The sequence below is a fragment of the Ammospiza caudacuta genome, chromosome 3, assembly GCF_027887145.1.
Source record: "Ammospiza caudacuta isolate bAmmCau1 chromosome 3, bAmmCau1.pri, whole genome shotgun sequence".
NCBI classification, from domain to species: domain Eukaryota; kingdom Metazoa; phylum Chordata; class Aves; order Passeriformes; family Passerellidae; genus Ammospiza; species Ammospiza caudacuta.
The window spans coordinates 92,768,304-92,794,786 of NC_080595.1; the positions used below are offsets into that span (position 1 = coordinate 92,768,304).

General features: G+C 41.8%; 2 protein-coding genes across 2 annotated transcripts; one reads left to right on the top strand and one right to left on the bottom strand.

The window, feature by feature from the left end:
* Window positions 1-22,078: 22,078 nt before the first annotated feature.
* PNRC1 (proline rich nuclear receptor coactivator 1) lies at window positions 22,079-24,346 on the bottom strand. Its single transcript, XM_058800773.1, has 2 exons — window positions 23,773-24,346; window positions 22,079-23,216 (listed from the first exon to the last, which is right to left on the bottom strand). Exons 1-2 carry the CDS (start codon window positions 24,151-24,153, stop codon window positions 22,776-22,778), a joined length of 822 nt encoding a protein of 273 aa, XP_058656756.1. The 5' UTR covers window positions 24,154-24,346; the 3' UTR covers window positions 22,079-22,775.
* Window positions 24,152-25,611, top strand: BORCS6 (BLOC-1 related complex subunit 6). The gene is given in 6 exon segments (XM_058801510.1): window positions 24,152-24,217; window positions 24,264-24,335; window positions 24,337-24,511; window positions 24,514-24,540; window positions 24,543-24,594; window positions 24,596-25,611. Coding segments are annotated over 6 exon segments (1,125 nt in total). The 3' UTR covers window positions 25,329-25,611.
* Window positions 25,612-26,483: the final 872 nt, after the last annotated feature.

A 26,483-nucleotide genomic window follows, 5' to 3' on the forward strand; every position in this document is an offset into this window, starting at 1 on the left:
AACTTTTCTGTCAGCTGGAGAGGTGCTTTGGTGTGCTGAACTGCAGGATCCCCCTCTCCACAGCAGTTGAGGAAGGTTCTTTTCCTCCTGACACCCAAACCCTACAGGACTCTCGCTCACTCCAAGAAGAGCTCAGGCTCCCATGCATTACATTTGTCATGAGCTATTTTTACCCTTGGAACACACTACAAGTATGTTGACAAGTACTATGGTTATGATCAGTTCTTTCCTCCACCCCCAAATTCTTCCACATGGAATAAAGCCATTAGCCCTAAAACGTGCTGAACTTAGTTTGAACTCTGGACAAATGTTGAACTGTCCTTATGAATACATGCAGTAAGTATTTGTCAGCAGCTGAGGGGGCACATACTCAGCAGAGGGTCACATAATTCAGATCTGTTTGCCAAGGGATTTTTAGGGCTGAAGCCCTTTGGAGCAGGCAGAATGTTCTTGAGCAAAGTGCCAGGCCAGCATTCTTTAGGAACAATCACTTTAGGCATACATCAAACTCAATCACTCTTGCATTCATGGAAAAAGCTGGCTCCCACTTTAAGTTTTAGTGAGAAGGGGGGGGAAAAAACCCTTATGTATGTTTTCTTCCCAAATACCTGATTCCTTGAGGCACTACTGTTCATTATACAGTTTTGTATTTCTTCAATAAAAACACAGGCACCTGTTGGACCTGCACAGATTCATTGAGGACACTCCAGAGCTTTACATACTGATCAGTGTGTGGCATTTCAGCTGGGAATGCTGAGCCTCAGAGCCACAGCTAACAGGAATGGTGAGGCTTGGCCACAGAGCACATTGTTCTGTGGCAGCTGCCTCCAAACAGGCTGGCTGCTGGCTGCTTGTTTGGAGGGCTGAAGAAGGAGTAGAGAGTGCACACAAATGCCAGCATCTGAAAGTGGGACAAAGTTAGCACTGGCTCCTCCAGGAAAATTTACCACTCATGGGGAACAGCTAAATTACTTTTAGGGATTATGTTATCTGCTTACATCTTGAGGTTTTCCTTTCCAACTGAGATCTCAGATAATCAGAGGGTTGAATTACTAATGTGACCACTGTCTCATTTGCTTGAAATTAACCTTTAGAATACAGTTGGAATCCTCTTTGTCTGCTGTGAGGATTTGTGAAGCATGCAGCACTAAGACAGCCAATAATTTTAGAAATTTCAGCATTACAGAGTTTATGCCAGCTTGAGAGTTCCAATTTGCATGTTTGAAAAGGGGCAATATGTATCATAATGAGTGTTAACATCAGTTAATACTGGGTATGTTTGTTATTTTGGTATGTTCCTCTTCACAACCCCAGATATTTTGTGTACAGCCTGAAAGTGTGGTTCCTTGGGAGGGACTTGCTGACCGGAGAGTTTCCCTCCATACCTCCTGGAATGTGCTCCTGCTGCTGCTTCTCCTGTGTTCTCCTGTGTTGTCTTCAATGAGCTAGTTAAGTCATTAAAAATCTGCTTAGAAAAGAAAAATGGATGTATTTCATGAAACAGTTTTGCAAGACACACAATAGATCTCTGCTTCCAAAAGTTCACAGTTCCATCATGATTTTCCTTCATCCAGCCAAGAATTTGTGCCACTCACTAGGCTGCCTTTGGTATTTGCAGGACCTTTACCTGAGCTGCTGCAATTCACTAAAATGGCACAAAAAAGGCTTGTTCAAAAAGTTTGGTAATTTTCTGTTGGTTTAGTGAGTTACATTGGGCAAAGGTCCATGAAGAGCCAGGACAAGGAAGTTGTAGTGAGACTAGATGTGTGGAAGCAGGAGCTGCCTCTCTGATAAATCCTACCCTGAGAGAGCTGCTGGGAGCATCACTGGAAAGGACAGCCCACAGAACTAAAAATAAACACAGCTGCAGCACATATTAAAGCAAAGTGGGGGGCTTGGTTGTGAGCAAAGCCTTCACATTAGCTGAAAACTAAGCAAGGCCACAAGAAATTTTAATCTGGCACAATAAAAACAGTGCTGTGATTCCTGAAATCAGTCCAATTCAGGAAAGAGAAAGGAAAGGGTATAAAGTTCTTTTATTCATAAGAAACAGATGCCTGTTAATGAGACTTTCATTCCTTTAATAAAGAGCCTTTTCACTCCCATTCTTGTTCATATTCTGTTGTTTGTGTGGAAGAACCACTGGATATTTTCCTCAGAGATGGGATGGTACCTTTCAAATTAGCAATAATTTTCTTGCTCCTTATATTAGGAAATTTCAGGTCTCAGTTACTACATTATCATATATTTTCTTCTAATTTAGGAGAAGGCATCAGTCTTTTAACCTTTTATGCTGATTTGAAAATTCATTGAATATCTTCAAGAGGAAGAAAACATTTATATTCATTACCTTTGTTTGCTATAGGTTGTACCTTGGGTCATGATTACAGAAATATTTTATTATAGTCAATCTAAGTTATAAGTCAACAAAATGAAAAACATATAACCATAACATGTTGTTTTCTAAGACAGAGGAAAAATACTGGTCCATTTTTTAAAAAAAAGGTAAAAAATACTATGATGATATTTTGATTGTGCTAAACAAATTATAATGGAGCATTAGACCGTTTAAAATACTGTTACTATAGAGAGGAAAAACCCTGGAAACATTTCTTTGGAAAAAGCAAGAGTTGTACATATATTTGTTCATAAATAAACAAGAACAAACCTCACAGCTGCTAATTCAATTCATATTCCTGGAATCAGCCTGTAAACAAATGCTTGTATTTTTGTTTTGGAGGGTGGATGAAGTTCAGTAGCTTTCCATTGGTCTAAAAGAAGGAACATCTGTTGTGGCCATAAAAAACTGGATGATCAAGTTTACCACATCCCACATTAGCAACATTAGGCATTGAAATCCTGATCACACTGAACTCGGTGAAAGTTTTGCTGTTAAATTCTGGGTGGCCTGGATTTCAAGCCAAACTCCAAAGCTTTAAAAACAAGAGCACAGTGAATATTAAAAACAAAAGTAGGCTGCTGCTGTGTGTAGGAGCTATGCACTGACCTGCCTAAGATAACATTCCAGCCTGGTCTACAAATAGCTTTATATTAGGCAGTTCATATCAAGACATACAATGCTACAACAGTGAATCCTATGTTTAAAAAGAAAGCATGGTAAGGGCTTCCTTGGTCAGATCACAGTATCAACACAGAGCAGAGAATTTTTAGGAACTCAGGAAGATAAATAGCTTGAGTCACTGAAGCATACTGTCTTTTTTAACCATTACTGGATCAGGGATGCCACTACACATCTTATACATTTCTTATTAAGGGAAAATAATGCAGGGTAGGTGGGTTCAGAAAAGTGAAATCTTCTCCCTGTAGACATCTCATTGCCACCACTTAAGAGTTAAACACAGTGAAGTCAAAAATTCAGAGCAGACTGAAACAGAAAACATGAGCTTATTGTTCCCTCTTAATGTCTGGTTACATCGTGTCCAATACTCAGAATTAAATCTGAAACCCCTCACATGGCATGTTTTATTAGCTATTTGATTTAGTGGGTAAGGCCTCACCGTTGGCCCAAGTGCTGTGAGCCTGTAGCAGAAAGGTGAGGGACGTGCTTGGAGCTCAGGCTCCCTCTGTGAGAAGGCAGCTGTGGCTCTTTGCTGCTGCCCCCAGCTCTTTGTGCCTGCCCCAGCTCTGGTGGCAGAATGAGACACAATTGCTTCTGGGCTGTTCCAGTGCAAAGTCCAAAAGCTTAGTTCAAGCTGCCCCCACCCCCCTTGGCATTTTATGCTTTAAACGCTGGATTTTATCTTGAAGCAGCTTGGAGTTATCTGTGTTCTCAGTCTGCTGACTCCACCATGTGGGTGGTATCCTCTGGGAGACAGGCAATAATATTTTAAACTGACACAGTTATTTTCAAAACAATCACTTTCATGCACCATTAGCCACAGAGGCTAGTATAAGCTTTGCCAGCTTTAGACTGGTTTAACAAATAGTACTTTTCTATCTGATGCAGATTTTCATTTGCACTCTGAAAGCTGCAAGAATGCAGCAAGGGATCAGCTGTAGAGCTGTAGCTATTTTTACTTTTTTTTTTTTTTTTTTTTTTTCCGGCTGGGGTGAGATTGTTTTAACAAGGAACATCATTTAACTACAAGAGAAGTTCAAAAATTTCCTGACTTAAACATTGCCAATTAGAGCAGATAGCTCTAGTAAAAAAGGTAGAGCTAGATAAACTTAGATTTCTTTTTTTGGTTTGTCTCTCTGAAGAGTTACATAAAACTTATCAGCTACGAGGCTCTTAGAAGTATGCACAGCGTAATGTAAACAGGGAATTAAATTACTGGTATCCAAGACTCTTAGCACACAAACTTCCTGACTGCTTGCTTTCTCTTTCATACTCAAATTTTACTTTTGTAACAGCAAGAAAAATGTCAAACATCAGAGATCTTACCTCAGCAGAAAATGCCTTTGAGTCCTCACTCCTCCAATAAACTATGCTCTTTTGTTTCTTACACTGTTATATATTCATATGTATTTTAATCTGTGATATGGTAATTATTTCACATTATACTAAAGGTCAATTGTTATATTTGTATAATTTCTGTAGTAGCAGCATCATCCCAGTCATATTGCTATGCCAGTTTGAAAAGATATGTGTTGAAAGCAGTCTGATGATGTACGTGTTTCTTCAAGACACTTGATGCTAAATCAGCTCCATTACTGACAATTATAAACTTTTTTTGTTTTATTTATTTAAGTATTACTTTTTTAATATTATATTTGGTTGTAGCTTAGCTGCTTAGTTCCTTTCTTCCTGTAAGAGGCAGATTTTTCTTATTTAATGTCAGATAAATTCAATGCTTCATTTCATAGCATTGATGCCTTAAAGACCTATAAGTAAAACAACATACTTTCAAGACAATATTAGTATAGGAGGTAATATAAAGGCTGGTCTTTATTGGAGTCTCTAAGGGATGGCTATGGAGAACTGCCCATCCTGCACAGGTAATTTAGCAGATTAGCATAATTGACAAGAATCCCCAGTTAGAAGCACAAGTGATGAAATAATCACCCCCTTTTTGTTCCACCTCTTCTGTAGCCCCCCCTTTAAATAGGAACTAAACTTTGTTTATGAAACTGTGTCTTGAAGAGCTCGTTTCAACCTTGGCTCCCAGGAAGAATCCAGACGGGATAGGGGCCTTGGACCCCTCAGGGCTTGGAGCCTCTGGAAGGTGTTTTGTCTTTCTGCCTGTCAGGGTGGGGGAAAGTACTGGAGCTAGCTAGGAATTATATACAACAATAACTTAATCTAGTCTAATAATCATAAGAGCTATGAATATATATATATAAGAAATATAAAAAACAAAATCATTCTGGCAGCATGAGTTACTAACTGGGCAACAAACACTAACAGCCCAGAATGGAAGGAAAAACTGATGATAAGATGTGGAAAGCTTAAGTCTCTGTGGCTGCCAGCTCCTCTTGAAGGCCTGAGGTACCTCAGCTTTGGCAGGAGAGGAGCCTGGCAATGAGCAGGGACTGCAGCTTTCCCACTGTACGTGTGCTGGCTGACTCACAGACCGCAGCACAGAAAACAAACACACAAAAGAGGTAGGTGTGCTATGGCCACAAACTGCAGCCACTCTGTCCATCGGTGTTACCTGCCCCCATTACCTCTCCAAGAGAGTTAATCCATCCCTGTACACACAAGACCAAATATTTTCCCTGTTAAATCCTGATTGAGCTGAAACAAAGTCAAAAATTGTTACATAATTCTCCACACATTTAATTTCTTCTCTTAGCTCCCAGTTTAAAAATGGTTAATAACATTTTTCATATTTGCAAATGTAAGTGAAAAATGAAATCTAGACTGTGTTAAAATTTTCAAAGTAATGAAAAAAATCTTATCTTTCCTAATGTTAAAATGACCCTTTAGTTGTGCCAGTAATTATTTACATCCTATGCTGCTAGAAATAGTTTAATTTTGCTATTGATTCAAACAGAACCACAGTTAGGTCCTAGCTCTTTTATTCCCTTGGAGGAAGAAAGTACTTTGCAGCTCTTAAAGTTCTTTGTTTTTAATACAGTGAGCCTTTGAAGTATTACAGCTGCTTGTTCACAGACGGTATGTATTTCTGGGTTAAATAAACAGAAGATGACTACTCAACTCAAACAATTCAATATATAATTTTCTCTTTTTAAATTTATATTTAAATATAGATGGGCATTTTCTTCTCACAAAATTTATGTAAAAGCCTCTAGTTTGTTTCATATGAGTATACTATTTTGCAGATAGACAGCAAATTTATTATATCTTTGCAATCCACAGGAACCTTAAATGGATTACATCTGTTAGACATCAAAAATTACTATTAAATACTTTGTTGTGGATTTAGTGGTACTAAGGAGCTATTAAGACAGAAAACCAGCAGCTTACTGTGTCTAATTGAAAATCTCTTTACCCTCAAAGCTTTTATGTTATTATTTTTTAAAAATCAGAAGTGTGATATATTGCATAATAATAAAAACACTTGTATTAGGTGTTGACATTTTCCATAATACCCTGGGAAATGACATTAAAAATAGTAATTATTTTTGTTCTTGATTAGTATAAATTATGCAAATACAAACAAGCCTTAAGGGTGTTCATTAATAATTATTTGCTTAAGATATTAATTTCAAAAAATACGTTCAAGCCCATATTTATCTAGTCACAGTGGGAATATACAAAGCAACAACACAGTAGCTATAATTACTATAGCACACAATGATTTATTAGTCTTTTTTAAAATTTAATTTGTAGTATTATATTGTACATATTATTATGTAGTAATATAAGTAAACACAGCGTATGTTTGCACTCACCATGTATACTTCTGCATTTACTGCTGACAAAAAGAGGTTTATGGGTATAGTGACTTTGCAGGTTTATTGAAATTGATATCAGTTTTCTGGGAAAAAATAAGCAGGTAAGTGAAAAAGGAGAAAAATATATTTTTCTACAGGGCTACTCAAAATAATCATATTTCTAATGTACAATACTATGAACTTTGCTAATTTTGTACAGATAACTCATGAAAGTTGGATTTCTTCAAATCAATGTAACACATGGGCAGAACTTTGTCAGAGTTTCAGGGTCATTTTGAACTTGTGCAGTCATCACCGTGAAATGAAACAAATATGGTTTTGTATTTTTAAAATTCAAGGGAAAAAAGGCATCCAGTATATCAGAAACCTGTAAACAAGAACTGACAACTGCAAATAGTGGAGGTCAAGCTGTGTTACTGAACAAGCTAGTCCAATGCATTTTGGTTTCCACTAATGGTTAAGATGATTTTGAGGTGAAGTCATACATTGCCCAGTGACGTCTGGCAGACTTAGGTAATGTGTTGTAGTTGTTTCTAGCCCAAGAGGGCTTGATCTGTATCTACCTCAGCCTGTTTGTTGTTGCCTACACTTAAGCTGTTCATTTTTAAAGCACATTTTAGAGAAACTGAGCTGCAGTTTATTGGGATGCTTTACTAAAATCCATCTAGTAGCAAGGTGGTCAGGGCCAGTTCCTGTAATTAAAAGCCCATCTCCTACATGCTCAGGCACAATGTTCATGTACCAATGTCTGTGTACGCTGTACAATGTTTTATGTATGTTCTATATAACATGTATGTGAGCTCCCTGCTCCTTACCAATGCTGCTTACTGTACCACATACCAAGGGTATTTGTTGGGAGTTGTGTGCCATGTCAGCGTGGCACCCATGTGGACATGTGCCTTTCCAGAAATCTTCCTGCGGATAAATTGAATATCATTACTTGAAATCAGGAGCCACTAGTGTTTTGGACTTTTTGAAATCATCCTCACAGTGTGTGGGTGATTCACAATGAACAGGCACATGGCAGAGTCCCGAGAATGCTGTGCAAGGAACCTAAAGGCAACTGTGGATGTGGAATACTCTTCAATTCACATACCCACAGTTAGAGAACAAGAGAAGCAAATTTAACTACACCCTGAAAAAACCTATCTGAGGACTGACTGCTTTCTTAAGCTTTCAACAAGGCTGCTGGAGAAGCAGAAAGCAGGTGGAGCACCTCTTTGTTGAAAGCCCTATTGCCCAGGATTCACCATCAGCAAAAAAACCAGGCCCTTCTTGTTGTGTTCCCTTCCCTCTCAGCCATACTCACCTCTAGTATATTACTTCAAGACCTGCACTCCTTTGCATTATGTGATTGAACAAGCTGTTGTGATTAGTAGTCTCAGTACATCCAGCAGCTAGGTAGAGCAACAGGGTATTAAAAATACATGTTAAACTGCAGGAGACCACAGGGAATCTGGAAACCTCCATAGGTTTTAAGTGTCAACAGATGGCACGGCATGACCTACTTTGGAATAAATAAATTAAAGAAGAAAGGGTAGAGTTGCTCTGTCAAGAAGTGTCTGTGCTGGTACTGGGAAGCTGTGGAGCTGCAGAGCTCAGGGGACCAACAATGGGGTGTCTGGAGGCTGCCAGCTGACTTTGCAGCCCAGGCATCATTAGTATGTGTTGGCTGTTCAGTAGCCTACTCAATATGTGCTGGTAATATTAATCTGGGTTTCCTAGCAGCAGGTGCCTCTATCATAAGATTTTCTAGCCTGATTACTTTGCAGATTGGCAGAAAGTCCAAGGTTTGAGTGACTCAAAATAGCAAAATTAAATTTCCAGCCCTAGCAATGTCTCTTCTGGAGTCAGGCAGGGTACTGATTCTATGGTATCACCTTTTACTTTTAAAGGATGCTTACAAAAGAAGACTTCATTCTCCAAAGAAAAGAATACAGCCCAGTACTTTCAATAAGGACCACACACATAAAAACAATTGTCAGATTTTTCAACTCTCATATTTACTTTAAGGTATACACCATCTATTATTACTACTGCTAATTTCAATGAGAACATGAATTGTGTTCTTTCCATAGCATCAAGGTGTCCTCACTCCCCTCATCAGCTATTTTATAAATTTCACCTATCTTCATTATTGTATCCAGCCTTTTCCAGAATGTCCCTTTTAAAAGGAGCGTATAAATCCTTCTAAAAGCATAAAGAAAAAAAAAACCAAACAAACTGGAGAACATTGTCTGTTGTGAGACACAGTGTGCAGACAGGTCAGATGCTTTACTGAGCTCTGCTTGTGGAGTAACATGGATGTGAAGCTCACAGTTCCAGCATGTATTCACTTGATTTTATGGACAGTTAATGCAAAACTGCTATTTGCTACCTGGCAAAGAGAATGAGCTATCTTAAGCCCACTGAGCACCCTGTTTGTAGAACAATATAACCAATTAATTATGTAATATGGATAACTTAAGTTTTTTTAATCTGTTCAAATTTTGACAAATTAAATGCATGTAAACATTCAGTTCAGTTATGAATACAGTGTATGTTCTTGGCATCCTACTTGTAACATAAGGATATGCTTTCCCACCAATCTGGGACAAATCCTCCCAAGGGACACTAGACTAAATAACCATTTGATTTTAGATGACAGTTGAAGAATGAAAACATTTTACATAAAACCCATTGTGATTTTTTAAATCTGCTTATTCTTTTAATCCTGTTCATTCTTAAATATTTTCAATCTTTCAGCCCTTTTAACTCAATATACAGGTAACAGGGACAGATTGATTTTAAAGCTTTTCCAACTTGTTAGCATTATGGAGATATATTTATACTCTCTGACAGGGAGAATCCTGTATGACAGGGAAAGGCTAGGGGCATTCAGCCATCCAACCCTCTGCCAGGCTCCATTTCAGATGGTCAGAATTGGCCCTGGGTAACCTGGCCTGACCTGGCAGCCACCCCTGCTGTGAGCAGGAGGCAGGACCAGAAGACTCCTGAGATTCCTTCCAGCCTGCATTACCTCATGGTCAGGTTTTGGGAGCTACTGGTTACATTGGACTTTAATACCTTTAATATGGTGAGTCTTAGCAAAGCAATTTTTCTGGAGTGCCAGAAGAACTTTCCAAACCTCCAAATGTGCAGATACACCTGCAGCTCTCCCCATGGTGTGGGTATTCAGTTTGCATGAGAAACATCTCAGATACCCCACCTTGGAGCCACACACCTGCCTTGAAAGAGAAGAAGAAATTGTTATAACTCATTGATATCCTCAAAATATACATCTCACTTCCTACAAGAGCTGTGACAAGGTCTTTCTGCTCCTTCACTTAATACAAGCCATGGAGGTCCCAGGGAGGCACACTAGCACTGCAACCACCCCATGCCATGCACAGGCCTTCCCATCAAGCAGGCACAAATCCTTGCTGCCCTCCCATGGCAGCAGATCTGATGTCACCTCTTTGGCTGGGGAGGGTTAGAGACCATCAAATCGATGGCCTGCAGCACACAACATGTTTCTTCCTGCCTCAAAAGGATGCACCAACACCCTTTGGATGAGTACATCATTGAGGTGATTGTGTAGGAACAACACACCCTTCTCACAAGGCAAGTCTCGCCCTAGTCCATGGGGTGACCGCCATCCATCACATTTGCTTCCTTCGTGCCCTTAGTGGGATACACATAAGAGGAGTGAAAATTAATGAGGTGTATAGAGTTTGTGGGGAAATTATTAGTAACTTCATGGCTAGTGTGCAAACATGGACCTTTGTTCAGTACCTGCTCGGTTTTGTTTTGAATTGTCACATCACTAAGTCCACTCACTAATAGGAAAAAATGACCATGACTGTAAGTGTCTGTAGAGTCAGGTCTTACACCCATGGTGACATTTTCTGTGACTGATTTCATTTGTTGTGCATGTTTGTACTTAGTTTTTCTCAGAAATATCTCTCCCAGCACTTTGAATGTCCTCTCCTTAGTAATGCAGAAGTGCTGCTGTCTGACAGGAGACCCACACTTAGTTGAAAAGCTAAAGAATGAGAACTGTCCAGACATGTGGTAAATGTTCCAGCATGAAGTGAACTTTATCCCATTATTATGAAGGACTAAATCATTAATGAAGCTTCATTTAGCTTCCTGGTCAGGATGTCCCTAAATTTTCATCTGTTACATATCTCAATTGCTTTTATCTCCTCCAGATTCTGTGCTTAGACAGGAATACTCAGTTTACATGTAGAATATAGAAAAGTTCTTATGAAATTACTTTGAACAAAGGCCTAGATTCACAAAAACCTGCCAGCACCATTTTCTTTTGAGGAGATGGTACAGATAATGTTGTCTTTTAAATGTTTTCTTCTATTTATTCTGCTGATGATATCATCCAATTCACAGCAATATTTTTTATTCTTCACATGACTAATTTGATAGCACAAATCCAGAGCTGTCACAAATCTGAATGCAAAGAAACTATTCTTAAAAATGAAAAACAGTGTTGTGAGGTATCTAGATGTAAGACCAAGCAATATATATGAACACTGTTTATAGAATTGACAAGACAGATTAAGGATGCATGACTAAGATGTAATTTCTGCTATAAAAAATACTTTAGTTTTTCTGAAGAAGTGCTGTAATAATAGTCTTTAGGGTTTGCCTGCCAGAGAATAGGTGACACTTTGACACTTCTACAGCTGAGACTTGAGAACTGAGATGACAGTCTCAGTTCCACTCCAGATAATTTCCAAGATGCTGTATATTAACAGGGTAATCAAGGACAAAGTCACAGTCTGAGTCATTACAGGAAAGGCCAAAGGACGTGGAAACATCAGTGTCAAGCTCCCAGAAAAGGTCCTCAGGTTCAGGAACTAGTATTTCCATTGTCAAGAGAAAATCTGTCCTGGTACAGTGACACTCCAAGACCTCCATTAAATCAGAGTGACTGTTCATGTGAGGAAGCAGAGAAGGAGAACATCAGTTTCTGATGTTCTGTACCTAGATGCTGTTCAAGTGCCTGTGACATTGAAGTGATGTCATGAGCACCTCCAGAACAGAGCTGAGGCTAAACTGTCAAGTCTTGCAAAACCTAATCAAAAAAATTAATAGCTAACTGAACAAAAGGCCAGGCTGAGTGAGTATGAAATAGGATCCATACTCTGAAGTGCAATTAGCTCATTTGGGTCAGGTGAACAGTTGGACTGGTTTCATGGGGTATTGTTAAAAGACTTAGATTAATTACAGTGAACGGTGATGCACAGGTAAATTAGACAAGTAATCATCTGGTATCTCATATAGAAATTCTATTTTAAAAGTATATTCAGTTAAAAGTATTAGGGACATTTTGATAAGCTGTAGTATTTTTGTTTTATCCTGTGTAGAGGAGGATTTTCAGTTGTGATAATGTATGGGTTTTAGGCTTTTAACTGAAGTGTTAAACATTTTACTGGGGTTAGTCACTAAGTATGAGCACAGTCCAAGCATACAATTTGATTGGTTCTAAATTCAGAGTGAGATGGTATATCATAAATAAATTGTTTTCAACAATTAGGATGCTTTTAATAAAAAAGAAACTTAAAAGGCCTTCTTCTTTTTTCTTAAATATTTTTGCCAATTGAGTAATAGCTCTCATTAGCCATGAAATTGCCTGTACATTCATGTAGCAGTGAATCTTTCATTTGTCACTTAATGGGCATCTAGTCTGCAAAATGTAGTGCTGAAAAATACTGCTAAAGTTAAAATCCATCAGGCCTGAAAAGTACTGTAACTTATTTACATTTATAAATACTATAATTAATCAAAATAATAAGAAATATTTTTTTAAAAGGGAAGTTTGAAAGAGAAATGGAAAAGCATTGTATTTTACGCTACTGTCTAAAAGCTTACAGATTTCTTTGGAAATATATGACTTGATACCTATCTCTTCTATGTTCTGACTGGCTTAGTACTGACAATATGTACCAGCCTAGATAAACTAGTGAAGTTCTGAAAAACAGAGTTATTTATAATCTCCTCCAAACCTGTAAAAATAGTTCCTAGAAATATACATTCCCCTTTTTGTTTGCTGACTGTTAAGTTGCAGCCAGGGTTAGACATATTTTCAGGCCCTTGATTTGTGACATGTTCCTCACTGTTTATCCTGTCATAAAAGGACAGGATAGAGAGCAACAATGCACAGTTCTATTTATTGAAATTTCCTCCAAAGTTCATCAGTTTGCAGAAGGAAATGTGATTATTCTAATTTTTTAAAACCCCAGGGATGCAGTCATTAATATGTTATGAGCTTGTGTTTCACAAAAGACACTATTTCTAGTGTATTTTGTACATGGTGCCAAAAGTGCACTGGATGTTTTCTTTTAGAAATTAAGGTTTCCTGCCTAATCCACTTGTTCTAATCTCCAGCTCCCTTTTTGGTAAAACACCTGCTGAAGAAAAACAAAAATATTAACTTTTTTGTTGGTTTTCTTCTATTCCTTTTTGGTTGCTATTCTTTCATTGTTCTGACACACCAGTGCAACAGTAATTCAAAAATATTTTTGCCTAATAAATTACTGCCTGCTATTCTCTACAAACAAATACATTACACTGAGTCACAAATACAGATTGATCTGCTGCTGGCGGTGTTTTCCATCTACAGAGCCTTTCCCCAAACTGCCTGACGACATCACATAGATTATTCTGACTCACTGTGATCTCACAAACCCCTGCCTAACGCAAGTATTAGTAGCAGCAAGTATTAGCAGTGGACATCAACTTGATGAAGCAGCAGAGTAAAGCAGATAGAGAATTTTTAAGAGTAGTTGAGTCTGCCTATGATGAAAAATAAATACAGGGAAGGATTTAATCTGTTTACATAACTGACTTTAAATTAACTTGTAATTAGGCCCTCACCAAGAATTACTCAGTGATTTTACCCTCCAGCTGCCCAACACAAGCATGGTTTCTGGGCAAGGCTGTAATGAAGAGGGATGGGCTACTGCTCCCCAAATGTGTCCTTTCGGGGTACCCCTGTGGAATGCCAAAGCAAGCCACTAGAGGGAACTCAGCCTATGCCCTACAAGGCCTTGACGCTGGGTTTTCCCTACTACTCACTCCCTTGGGCCCTAAGCAGAGCAGACACGAAGCTATGGGTGTATGCTTTAAAGACACCTGCGGCAATGACTCCATCTGCTGAAGCAAACGTACCAGTGCTCTTTTGCATCCCATATGCACATGGCACATTTCATCTTTTCTCTCAATAGTAATGTGTTTTTTTAACCTTCTGCCTGTTAATTCTTTTCTTTCCTTGTCACCTCTGTGTCCATCTAGTGTCACTGCTCCCTGGATGTGGACCAAAAAGTTGCTGAATGTGTCCATGGTTACTTTGTGTGTAAAATGCATTCCCTTACATTTCTGCAATGGAAGTTAAGGAAGGGTAGAGGTGTACTAGAGGTCCTTAAAAAGCGATGCCAGGGAGGCTGGATGCAGCTGAGGAAGATAATATGGAGAAAGGTTTCTGTGTCAGCAGAGCTCCTTCCACTGGTCATCAGGTATCAGCTTCCCACTCCTTCACCTTCTTCAGTATCTCACTGAAGCCCAGAGGCAAAGCACGTCCTTCCCAGCCCCAAGAGCGCTGCCCACATCCCCATCTCAGCAGTGTAAAACGTGAGCAAAGCCTTTCCTAAGAAAATTGTGACTAAGATGGCATTTGGATCAAGGCTGCAAGACTTTTACCCTTCCCCCACATCTTCACACTGTTTTCCCATAGTATTTGAAAAGTAGGGCATGTATGTGTTAAAAATCATATAAACATACAACAGTTTGGAAGACTGGAAATAATCAGTTGTAAAAGCAATACATATCAAGTCTTCAGTGTTGCCACAGGGGAGAGGACAAAATCAGGCTGTGTTGCCTGTATAGAAGTTTCTGTTTCATTTCAAGGCTATTTAGGAGTGTGGGCCGCCCTCTCGCTGAGTTCTGCTTCTGGGGCTGTGGAGGGGAAACCAGAAAACCTGGGTTTTTTTGGAAGGCAGCCTTCTTTAAACACTCTGAAATACACTAATACAGCCATCAAAGCTGGCATGTTTCAGAACATTACTGAGGCTGGTGGCTATGCAATCCAGATGGAGGCTCATCAGAACTGGGGGTCCTAACCCAACCTCTCCTTTTACCGCAACACTTCCTAAAGACAGAAATTTCAATGTGTATGTTGCTTGTTCATTTTTGTGTACCAGCTATGGTTCTCCAGAGCTTCAGCATGTATTCCCAACAGCATTGTAGTCAGAAAAATAAAAGAAATAAAAATTCATAAGTGAAAAATAAAGAGGGAAAAAGTGTTGAAAATAGGAGTTGAGTTGAACTAACAGTGCACAGGCACAGTTAGTTGATCATAGTTATCTCTGTGGACAAAGCAATGGCATCTGTGTTACCAGTTTCTCTTTATTAAAGTTAACTTACATGCAGCAAGAAGTCACATGGCTGCTGTTGACTTCAGTCTCAATGGTTATAAATTAGAAAGACTACCCTTGACCAAAATGAGAGAAAACACAAAGCAGCAATGTAAACTCTTACCTTGAATTGCCTATGACACAAACAGGTCAGAAATGTTTGGCCAACTATGGAACTACCACTGAACACTCCAACAGCCACCACCCTACAGCAGGAGGCTAAGGAGTTTTGGACCTGGACATGTGACAGGCTCTCAGACAGCAGACCCAGCCTAGAAAATTAGATTAAAAGCCTTGGTTCATGAGTGTCAGAGCTGCAGACTGCATTTGCATCTTCCTGTATGTCTCCTGCCAGTCACCAGTCCATGTCAGACCTCTCAGACTTTCTGATCTCTGAGGAAAGTCTTCTTAAATTCTAATTGTTTGGGGTTTTGAGTTGTGTTTGACAGATAATTCTGTTGTATCTGTGTGGACCAGTACATCAGTTGTTTCTAGTCCTCCAGGATATCAAGTGAGGTATATTATGGTTATCAAGGCTTGACAGGTCAATTCGTATTAGGTTGACAGGAGAAATCTCAAGAGAATCATTGCCTCTTGTAAAAATCTAACTGTCCTCTAGGAAAAAGTACATACTGTCTTGGAGCAATTGTACCCAGAACAGAATAAATGTGGCACACTCCGTTTGATTTTTCAGGTGAAAAAACCTACATGTGTGAACATTTGCCTGGAAGTGAGGGAAACTGAGAATAAGTAAATGTATTTAGGAGGAAATGCAAGAAAAAAGAGAGAGCTGTAGTGAAAAATAAAGAAAACAGTTTGGGAAAGTGATGGGAAGGCTTGAGGTGTTAAGAAGGACTGGCTGGTAGTAACAAAAACTGGATCAGTCACAAATGACACGTTCTGTTCTCCTTAAGGAAGATGTTTTCTCTTGAAAACAACTGGGCTTCTCTCTTTCTTCCAGGATCTAATAAAAGGCTAAAGATAAAGCAAATGTAAACTCAAGGAACTCTGAGGGTACTGCACATGGCCCTCTCAGCCAGCTGCTGGCTGCAGCATGTTTGTGCAGCAGTGGAGAGTAGCAGCTAATGAACAGAAACTGCTGATTTATCATCAGCCACCCCACTGCTGGTCATGGGGGGAGGACAGTGGTGTGTATAGATTATATATTGTATCAAAGGATCCAAAAAAAGGATGGAAAAAAGTGTAATATTAATCTTTATTGTGCAAATTACTAAAACTATCGTGTAATAAAACTGCGTACCACACAAAACCTAGGTGCATCCTGATTTATCTCACCAGTCCTATCAAACTACAAACATTTCTAAGCAGAACCTTATATTAACTGCATTTTACATACTATGCAGTGGGTAAGGAAGACTTGCAGATCACACACAAAACAAACCATATGTACTGGCAAAGACAAAACCTGGCCGGACCTCCAGACACTATGGTTCACTTTCTGGGTGTATGAACAGCCTACTGAGGGACTTCAAGCCAGCTAGTTCCCTTCTAGCATGCCTGTATTCCCAGCTGCAAAACATACAGGAGGCTTCTAACATACAGTAATGTACATACTTTATCTAGCTACTTCTAAAAAAAGTGAAAACCTGAGAGCAGTAAGCACTTGTGACATTTTGTGACACTTGAAGCAGCGCTAACCATTAAGAACGCTGCAGCAAGGTGCAATTTCTAGTAATGGACAGTAGGTACTGAGCAGTCAGATAAAAAGTCAGTTACAAAATCTGCCATCTCACATGGTCATTCTTCAGATGGTCCCAGTCAAGGAGTAGAAGCAAATTGAGTTTCATCTAGCCATTAAAATTCCTTAAATTTGCAGTAACATCAACTACCTCAGGAGACAATTTTTTCTTGCAGTATCTTTCCTTCCAGCATTAAATAATGGTGACATCTACGCTGCTACTCTCGTCTCTTAGTTGACCTTGTTTTTCAGAGTATTTTTTCTCCCTGTCTCGCCATTTTTTCCCTTTTCACTCCTAGTACACAGGAGAAGGGGCACAAAACAATCATCCCTTTTTTATTACTTGCATACAAAAAATATCTAAAATTTGGACAAGATCCGTCAATTTATGACTTCATTAATTCTTACAATGACTTATTGCTATTCTAAATAACATGACAACATACAATTTGTGAATATCCTGATGCTAGGAATGAAACTTACAAAAGCTTCATACTACATACACACAGAAGCAAATTACAGATCTAAAATTACATATCATTTCAAGTAAGGGCACACCTTATTCTTTGTTTGCAGCTATGTCTCTAGGCAGTGAAGGACACCAGAATCAGGTGATGAGAGAAACTAGAGGAAAGCCTGAGTCTCTATATTAAGCCCTTTATTAAATGAAGCTCTAGGTCTTGTTTCAGGAAATGAAAAACGAAGTAAATTTTATTTTGATGGCCATTGCCATCACCACTTATAAGGACATTGGCAAATTAAAGGGTTCAAAGGCCTACTTGATGAAAGCACACCGCTTCATTAAAGGAGCAAATGGCATCTTTAATACAAACAGCAATCTCCTCAAAACCTTTTGCTTTATGACCTTAAGAATGGCACAATGGCCATAATGATTATACCACTTCTTGAAATGGATGCAGCCACTTACTGAACTACAACAAAAGAGTCAGCAAAGTCTGACTATAAATACGAGAAAAGTCCTGGATCCCCAAACACTTCCTCTTCCAGGTATAATCTAGGGAAATCACACCAGTTTACTCACCACTGGCAACCTACACTGAAAGTGCACGTAACCAGCCTAGTTCTCAAACTGAAGACAAGGGTTTATGGACCACTCAGACTGAGTGGTGCATCTGCCACACACTTGTAGTAATGTCATTAGGCTAATGTTAAATAAAAGTACCAATGCAGCATTCCAAGTGAGCCAGAGCTTTGCGAAATCTAAATCTGTTTTCTGGGAGTTGAACAAATGAGATTTTATTACCCCATGGGAAAAAAGTTAGAGAGAAATGCTGACTTGAACACAGGGGAAGACTCTGCTAGGACATATTGGTTGTGCAAATTAATTCCTCAGGAAACTTCTTCAAATTCGGCTGAATTGTTGACCTTCCTGCCTTAGTTCTGATAACATTCTACTGCACTTTCAGAGCAATCCAGAAAGTTCACACCCTCAAAATTGCTGATAACATTCTATTGCTCAACCTCAGCACTTAGGTCCTTTTATTGGATAATGTATTTCTCCTTAATTGATGGATATGCCCTTCATCTATCTTTTCTAGTGAAACAGCAACTAAACATTTATTTCTCATTATCAAAAATATTTAGCACTGTAGTTCCTGTTCAACAAAGTAGCATCAGTTTTTCACAGTAGATGTTTACATTTTACAACTTTACCTCTTGCTTACATCATAGCCTCTTTCAGGTGAGAACCAGCCTACTCCTAACAGAAACCCATCTTAGAAATGTCAACAGAAAATAAAATCCCCTTAAAAAGTTCAGTCAAGCATATAATATGAAAAAGAATATTTAAGGAACACATTGTAAAATCAAAATTCAAAGAGCACAAGAAGTTGTAGAAGAAAATAAGGAATTTGTTTAACTGCATAATGGAAGCATCAAGGCTTTCCTTCCAGGACCTGAAGAGAACCTACAGGAAAGATGGAGAGAAGATTTTTTACAAGAGCATAGAGGGACAGGACAAAGGGGAATGGCTTCAAACTGAAAGAGAATAGGTTTAGATTAGATATTAGGACTAAGTTCTTTGCTACAAAGGTTGTGAGGCACTGGAACAGATTATCCAGAGAAAGCTGGGGATGCCCCATCCCTGGAGGTGCTCTAGGCCAGGCTGGATGGGGCCCTGAGCAGCCTGGTCTAGAGGAGTGTCCCTGCCCATGGCAAGGGGGCTGCAACTAGGTGACCTTTGATGCTCCTTCCAACCCAAGCCATTCTATGATTCTATGACTCTATGTAGAAAATAAAGGTAAACTTATTTTCAAAATTACGATGAAATATAATCTATAATCTTCAGACTTTATATAATCTACACAGCTTTGTACATGATTTCAAAACTGTCTAAATAAGAAAAAAATCCTAAAGTGTGACAGTTATCAAATGTTTTATCATGCAAAAGCTAAAAAAAACCAATCTGAAAATAATGAAAATACAGTTTAAAATTACATGCCTTGGATAAAATATTAATCAGATGGAATTAAATTAAATTTACAATCTCATATGCAGATTGCTTAAGTATTCAGCACAATTCAGCAAAATCTCTGAAGAGATCCTGGTGTAATACAGTTCAAATGCTCATAGGATTTCTAGCTCCTGTTGCATTAGGAGGCAGAAACATTTCAGCCTTGGAGCACCAAGCCAGCCATTACTAATGGAGGTGTGTAATGGGCTGAGCCTCAGCCACGAATGAGAACCCAACAACAGATACCTCTGTCCTCCGTGAGAGCTGCATTTCAGGACTGTCAATGCATTAACATTTAACTGTTTAAAAGTAAGGCGGTAGCTAATTCTCAGTAGATTCCCCTGCAGTTCTGCATAGCATTGCACTAGAGTTTCAAACAGAAAGGATTATCTGAAGAGCTAATGTTCAGTTTCCTTAATGACCTCAGAAGATTTAATAAGGTATTTATTTATTCCTGTACAGCAAACACATGACTAGCTGATAACACATCCACTGATTTTGTTCATTTTCTTCCTTAAAGGCTGGTCACTCCTTAAGTGTCACTCCATAATTTTATATTGCACTGCAAACAAGCCCTCCAAATATGACACTAATGTTTTGCTGGCTCTGAACTCAAAATTTAAGAGTACATTCATGTAATACAATGGCTCCTCTTCAGGAAACTGGGATAAGGAATCTGTCAAAGTGAAGGAAATCTTGAGAGTGAAAATCCCTGTAAGATGGTATTGTAAAAACATAAAGAAAAAAAAAGCAGGAAAGTGACAACTAAGGTGCAGAACATAGTCCTAAAAGATGACTACGTTTTTATTTTCAGCTGGTCATGTTGAAGTGCATGTTGCCCTTAGGCCCAATACGCAAACCTGTCCACTGTGCAGGAAGGGGCACAGCCCAAAGATCTCAGGAAGTCAGAAAAAGGAAGTGCTCCAACACTTCTGCGGGATCATTGACACAGACGGGCGCCAAATAAGCTTTGGGTTTTTTGCTACTATTTAGAAACACCACATTGTTATCTTATCCTTTAGGGTCCAACAAGTTATGGGAAATTTTATGTTCCCAACACTTCAGAAGTCTCAACCAGCAGCTCTCAAAGAATTGACTGAGGAGCTAAGAACTACTGGCAATTAACATTTAATGGATTCTTTAACCCTAAGGGATGTGTTGGCACATCAGGGCAGGAACAAAGAGGTATGCGACTTTGATAAATTTTATGCAGGATCAGAGCTAGCATTCACTCTGTAAGCTCCGAAAGGTGGGGAAGAGGCTGCTGGCAATGAGATAATCAGGAGGATAGAGGACACATCATTCTAAACAACGCCAACCCACTGGCCGATGGAAACGCCCTCTTGTCAAGCTAGTTAGCAAGATTCACGGCGACCAGACCAAATTAACCATTGCCTAAAGCTATGGGTAAGACATTTTGTTTTGCACTTGGGTGACATGCAGGCAAAAGAAAAAAAGGGAAAAAAAAAAGAGAAAAGCACAACGGCAGATCAATACAGCATTTACCAAACATAGCAAACTCAGACTTACAGTCTCCTTGAGTCATCCTCGGCGAGATTCCAGTGGCATTTTTCTTTGCCCTAATACTGTTTATTTTAAAAAAATCCCACAAACAGAAAACCAGGAGGGGTTTTGTTCATTTTTAGAATAGAAAATGGGGGACACCAAATTAGAGAGTATTTAGATTAGGCAGGAAACTGGGTTGTTGAAGCCACTCACTGACCTCGAGTACACCAATACCAGTCTCTTTTGCAAGACCGTGAACCACTAATTCTTTGGAGTAAACCAAAAATTTTGTATCAACCCTTAATTTAGAGCATCGATAGCTAAACAGCCTAATTTTACAATTACATAACTAGTATCTACAGGCAAGCCAAAAACCCCTTAATTTTTGAGCTTTTAACCAGGCTCATGTCAGGGCTGTACTAATGAACCCTGCCAACTGCCCCGTGCGGAATGCAGCGATGCTCTGGGCCAAAGGTGCAGCATGAACACCCCTAATGCAGCTCAGTCTCTGAAGATGCTGCTCACACCAGGGAGCCACCTCAGCCATTTTCATCCTACGTACTCTCCTCTCCTAGGACACCAGAGAACAGACAGTGTATCGTTTCTGGGGATCCAAAAACTTAAAAACATTTTTCTAGCTTATGTAAATTTCACAAACTTCCTGGTATTAATTTTATTTAAACACTAGATTACGAAAATAACTGCAAATCTGTTACCTCCTCAACATGCCTGTCAGGCTAATCTACAGTCCAATTCCTAAAGAATTTTAAGTCAGGGGGATGCATTTTCCAGCATAGCTATGAGCAGGAGACAAACCTGGTGAAAACACAAAATTCGACTTGCTCCATTCATTTTCTGCGACTCGCTTAATAGCCACATACTATGAAAACGTTTAAGGAGCATTACCGCATGAATTTCAATGTCTAAGTGCCCAACTTGCTTGAACTCTCAGTTTTCAACAAACAAAACAATCCTGGAACGATTTGTCACAAAGGTGGCGTTTTTTTTAAACATAAGGAATTCTTGGTGCATTATTTATCTCCTAATTTTCCCTGAGATAATTAAAAGATGAAGTATTTCTACCAATGCACTAGAAGGCTATCAAGTGATTTAAATTCACATACTTGAATTAACAGACACACACTCAAAGAAAAACAGAGACATGTATAAGGGGAGGCCAAATTGTTTTATTTAATTTTTTAGTGACCAATTGAATTTTTGGCAGAAAGCTCTGCTCTTTCCTTTTTTTTTTTTCCTTGGTTTTTGTTTTTGAACTTTTTTAAAGAAATCAGCAGTGCTCAAATTGGTGGGTTGGAATTTTAGTCAAACTCCAGTTAATTTTAAAAACGAACAGATGAACAGGAATTCCAGATAGTTTCCAGAGCAGAGGGCAAAACTTCACATTTGTATGGAAAATTCCATGTTAATACTTGATTGGGAGACAGAATGTAAAACTATTGTCAGTAGTGCACGAATAGAACATTCACATTTGATCTGGAACCTTAATCAAAAAGCTGTACTCTCCTTCCAAAATTTTCATTACCTTGTGCAAAGCAAGTCAAGTCTTCATGTGTCAAGCACACACGTAAAATTGTCCATATTTTATATACAAGACATCTACCAATCAGGCAGTGCAAAATACATCCTTTCATAACAAAACTAAAATGTACCTCTCAAAGTATGAACAAGAATATACACATAATACAAGATGTACACTATTTACACAACCATAAAAAATATAATACAAGGATTTTTTTATGTGATTATAAGACTTGACAGTCTTTTGCAATTTTTGTTGCAACAAGGCATGTTTAAGTTTCCTGGATGGAGTTTTCTTTGCCAATTACTCGAGAGATCCTGGAAACTACGCTTGAACTTTTAGGAGAGTTTTCAAATGGACTGCCATCAACTCCCTGTTTTGGTCGGACAGTTCAGCTGTGCCACCCACCCAGTGGCTGGGGGGCTTTGGAAGGACACTGGGAGATGGTGGATCACTGAACTTTGCCCCAGCGTAATTTTCTTTTTGGCTCACTTCATTTAGGGCGATAGGTTTCTTGGACTTGGCATTTCTGAAGTTTTCTGTGTTTTTAAGTGGCTTTTTCTCCTGCTTCTGAACTATTTCTGGCGACACAGAATCCTGCCAAAAGTTCTCTATCTTTTTCGCCGAGGCGATCTTCGTCACTGGCGTGTTACACTTACTCTTCTGCCTGTTAATCTTTGGTTGTTCACACAGGTGTAAGCTGTGAACGGGCTGGCCGTAGGGAACGGCCGCCTTCTCTGTCTTTCCCATCTTGTTTTTTAAGAACTGCGGAGACAAAGAACAATCAACTCAACTACGACCCCTCTCCTCCGCGCTCCCTCACCGCCCCCGACACTTACTGAAGCGCGGGGAGCCAACTCGGCAGCGGGAGGGGTACCGAGAAACCTTCTCCCCGCTATTTCCCGCAGCTCATCCCGCCGCTCGGCCGGCACCGGGGGCCTGAGGGCGCGGAGCCCCGCCGGCCGCCATGGGGCGCTGCGCGCCGCGCACGTCCCGCCTTCGGCGAGCGCGGGGCGGGGCTGGCGCGCGGCCAGCGGCAGCGCTAAATCCGGCTTGTTGCTGGGGCGCAGCGCCGCGCGCCCATTGGTGGGCGCTGGGCAGCCAATCATCGCCCACGGTTCTCCCTCAGCTCCGCCCCGCCCCGTCCGAGCGTAACGGAAACTCTGCCGCCCCCCCGCCCGCTCCCCCCCTCACCGCTTTGAGGGGGCGCCCCGCTCGCCGTTCCCCCCCCCACCCCGAGGGAAAGGGAAAGCCGTCGGCCGGCTCGCCGGGCACCGGGAGCGGGCTGAAGTGAGGAAAAGTAGCACAGTCTTGTCTTTACCTCCTTCCTGAGGGGTTTGCCGGGCGCGGGTCTCGAGGGGGCAGGCGCAGGGGGCTCCTCCGGGGGGGCGTCCGTCACCAAGTCGGTTCCTAGCGGCGTCCGTCTCCCCAGGCCGGCGCGGTGCTGCTGGTACTGCTGGTAGCGGCTGGGTAGAAGCCCCGCGGGGCCGGGCCGGATCTTTCCCTTCCTCCGCCGCACCCTCTTCAGCGCAGGGCGGGCGCTGCCCCCCGGGCCCGCTAGGCAGCAGCTGGGCTGGTTCTCGCAGTTGCTGTCCCCGCGCCGGAGGCGCTGGAGCAGGGCGGAGGGCGGCAGCCGCCGCGGGTCTTCGGTGCCCGCCGAGATCCGAGCCAGGAAGGGCGGTGGCGCCGTGGTGGTAACCATGGTAGGACGTGGGTACCCAGAGTTGTGCCGGGGAGAAGGGTCAAGCCCAAGCAGGGACGAGCGGGTCGGATTGCTGGGGAGGGTCTGCCCGAGCTTTGTGACGGGGTGAGGAAGTGGTGGCGCAACCGGAGCCGCCGCTAGGAGAACATGGCGGGGGAGTGAGGCGAGCCACCAACAGCTCCCCGGTGTTGTTACCCGGGTGCGTCCCGCCCACTTCCGCCCCCGCGCCAACCGCCGTGCGCGGATGGCGCCAGCATCGCCCCTCTCTGCCCCGCCCCGCCAATCGCGGGGGAGCGGCGGCCTCTCTGCCCTGGCTCCAGCCAATCGAAAGCGACACAAACACTCGGGGCCACGCCTCCCTTAGGGGCCGCCCAATCCGGGCCGACACGCCCTCCCGGTCTCCGAGTCACGGGCTCGCAGTGCGCGGCAGGCGGGCGATGCTCCACCGGCCAATCGGGATCCGCACGAACAGCCGAGGCCACGCCTCCCCGGGCCCCTCAGCCAATCGCGGGAGACGTAAACAGGCGTCGGCGCGCCCCCGGTGGGCGGTGGCAGCGGGCGGGCACGCGTCGCTCGCCATGGAGGAGCCGGGCCCGGCCGCGGCGCCGGCGGCGGGGCGGGGGCGGGACGAGCGGAGCCTGGAGGCGCTCAGCCTGGCTGGCGGCGGAGGGGCGGCGGTGGCGGGGCGGCAGCTGTCGGAGGGGCGGCGGGCGACGCTGGCGAGCGCCCTGGAACTGGAGGGGACGGTGCTGCGGGAAGGGCGCCTCACCCAGTTCGTAGCCAACAACCTGGAGCGGCGGATCCGGCTGAGCAGCGCCCCGCGGGGCGAGCCTCCGGCGGGGGGCGGCGGGTCCTCCATCCCCGCCATCGACCCCGGGGCGCTGCAGGACGTGGTGGCCCTGGCCGGGCAGGTGGCGGCGCAGGTGGACGAGCTGCTGCGGAACGTGCACTGCGGGCTGCAGGCGCTGACGGCGCTCAGCGTCGGCTGCATCCAGACCTACCGCGACGGCGTGGAGAGCCTGGGCGAGGCGGCCGACCTCAGCATCCGCGCCATGTACGCGCTGGTGGCGCGCTGCGAGGAGCTGGACCGCGCCATGCAGCCCGTGCCCGCCCTGGCCAAGCGCATCCGTGACATGAAGGGCACGCTGGAGCGGCTGGAGGGGCTCTGCAAGTAGCTGCTCCCGCCGCCGCTCCTCCCGTGCCGGCAGCCGGGCCTGGGGCTGCTGCTATTTCGCTCCGGCGGCCCCACCGCTCACGGCGTCCGCAGCTCCCACCTGCACATCCTCGCTCGCTCTCCCCGTGCGTGACTTGCCGGCAGCCGTGGCCAGATCGCCTGGGTTGATCTGGACGAAGGGAAATTTTTGCGGCGGACGAAGGAAAAAGTCCCGGTTGAAAACCGCGGGGTACATGGCAGATGGTGCTTTTTAGCTTCAGCTCCATTAAAGAATTTGGATTTCACATGCCTTACGCTTTCTATTTATTGAGGGCTAAGAGAAAGTAACGAGTATTAATTAAAAGTAGATTTTTAAAAAAATCAAATTAAAAATTCTTGTGAGTACCTGCTTGATGCTTACAGGCATCTGTGCTTATTTGTAGTTGGTTTGGAGCCTGAAGAGTAATTCTCACCTATGTTTTTAAAGCAAATAAACTCACTGAACACCACTCTTTCTTACAGGACACAGTTTCAAGATAGGAGTAAGTTTAATACATATAGCAAAGACACTTGTTTTCTGAGAAGAACATAAAGTCCATGGAAGATAATTTAGATTCAGATAAGAACAAATCATAAGCAAAGTTCTAAATAAAAGCTTTCAGATTAAGTGTGCTTTGCCTCTATTAATCTTTACAGTTTTCATGGTGTAAAAGTTTAAATGTCATCACTGTGAAATGATCCTATTATTTTGTCATTTGTTTTTTGTTTTTTATTTTGGTTTTTTTTTCTTTCCAGTTGGGAAAATATCTAATTACATGAGGAATAGAAGTACATGATGACATTACGTGGGTGTATGACTGACATAAAATGACTGCTTTGGAATAATTCATTTGTATAACTTTGAAGCTTTTGTATACAAATCACAGTGTGCAGAAGTGATTCTGCTATATCAGGGAGTGTTTCCTCTGAGACCTGAAAGTAGCTGAATTCTCTACTCACTAATGTTCCTATGCAAAAAGCCTATTAGGTGATGCTTTTAGCAATCTGTTTAGGTCACAAATGTCCCTGTAACAAAATTTCAGCAGAAAAAGGATCAATAATCTTATGTAAATGTAATAGTGCTTTTGGTGACCAGCAGCTTGTAAAAACGTTGGAATGAAGATAGCCAGAAATACTG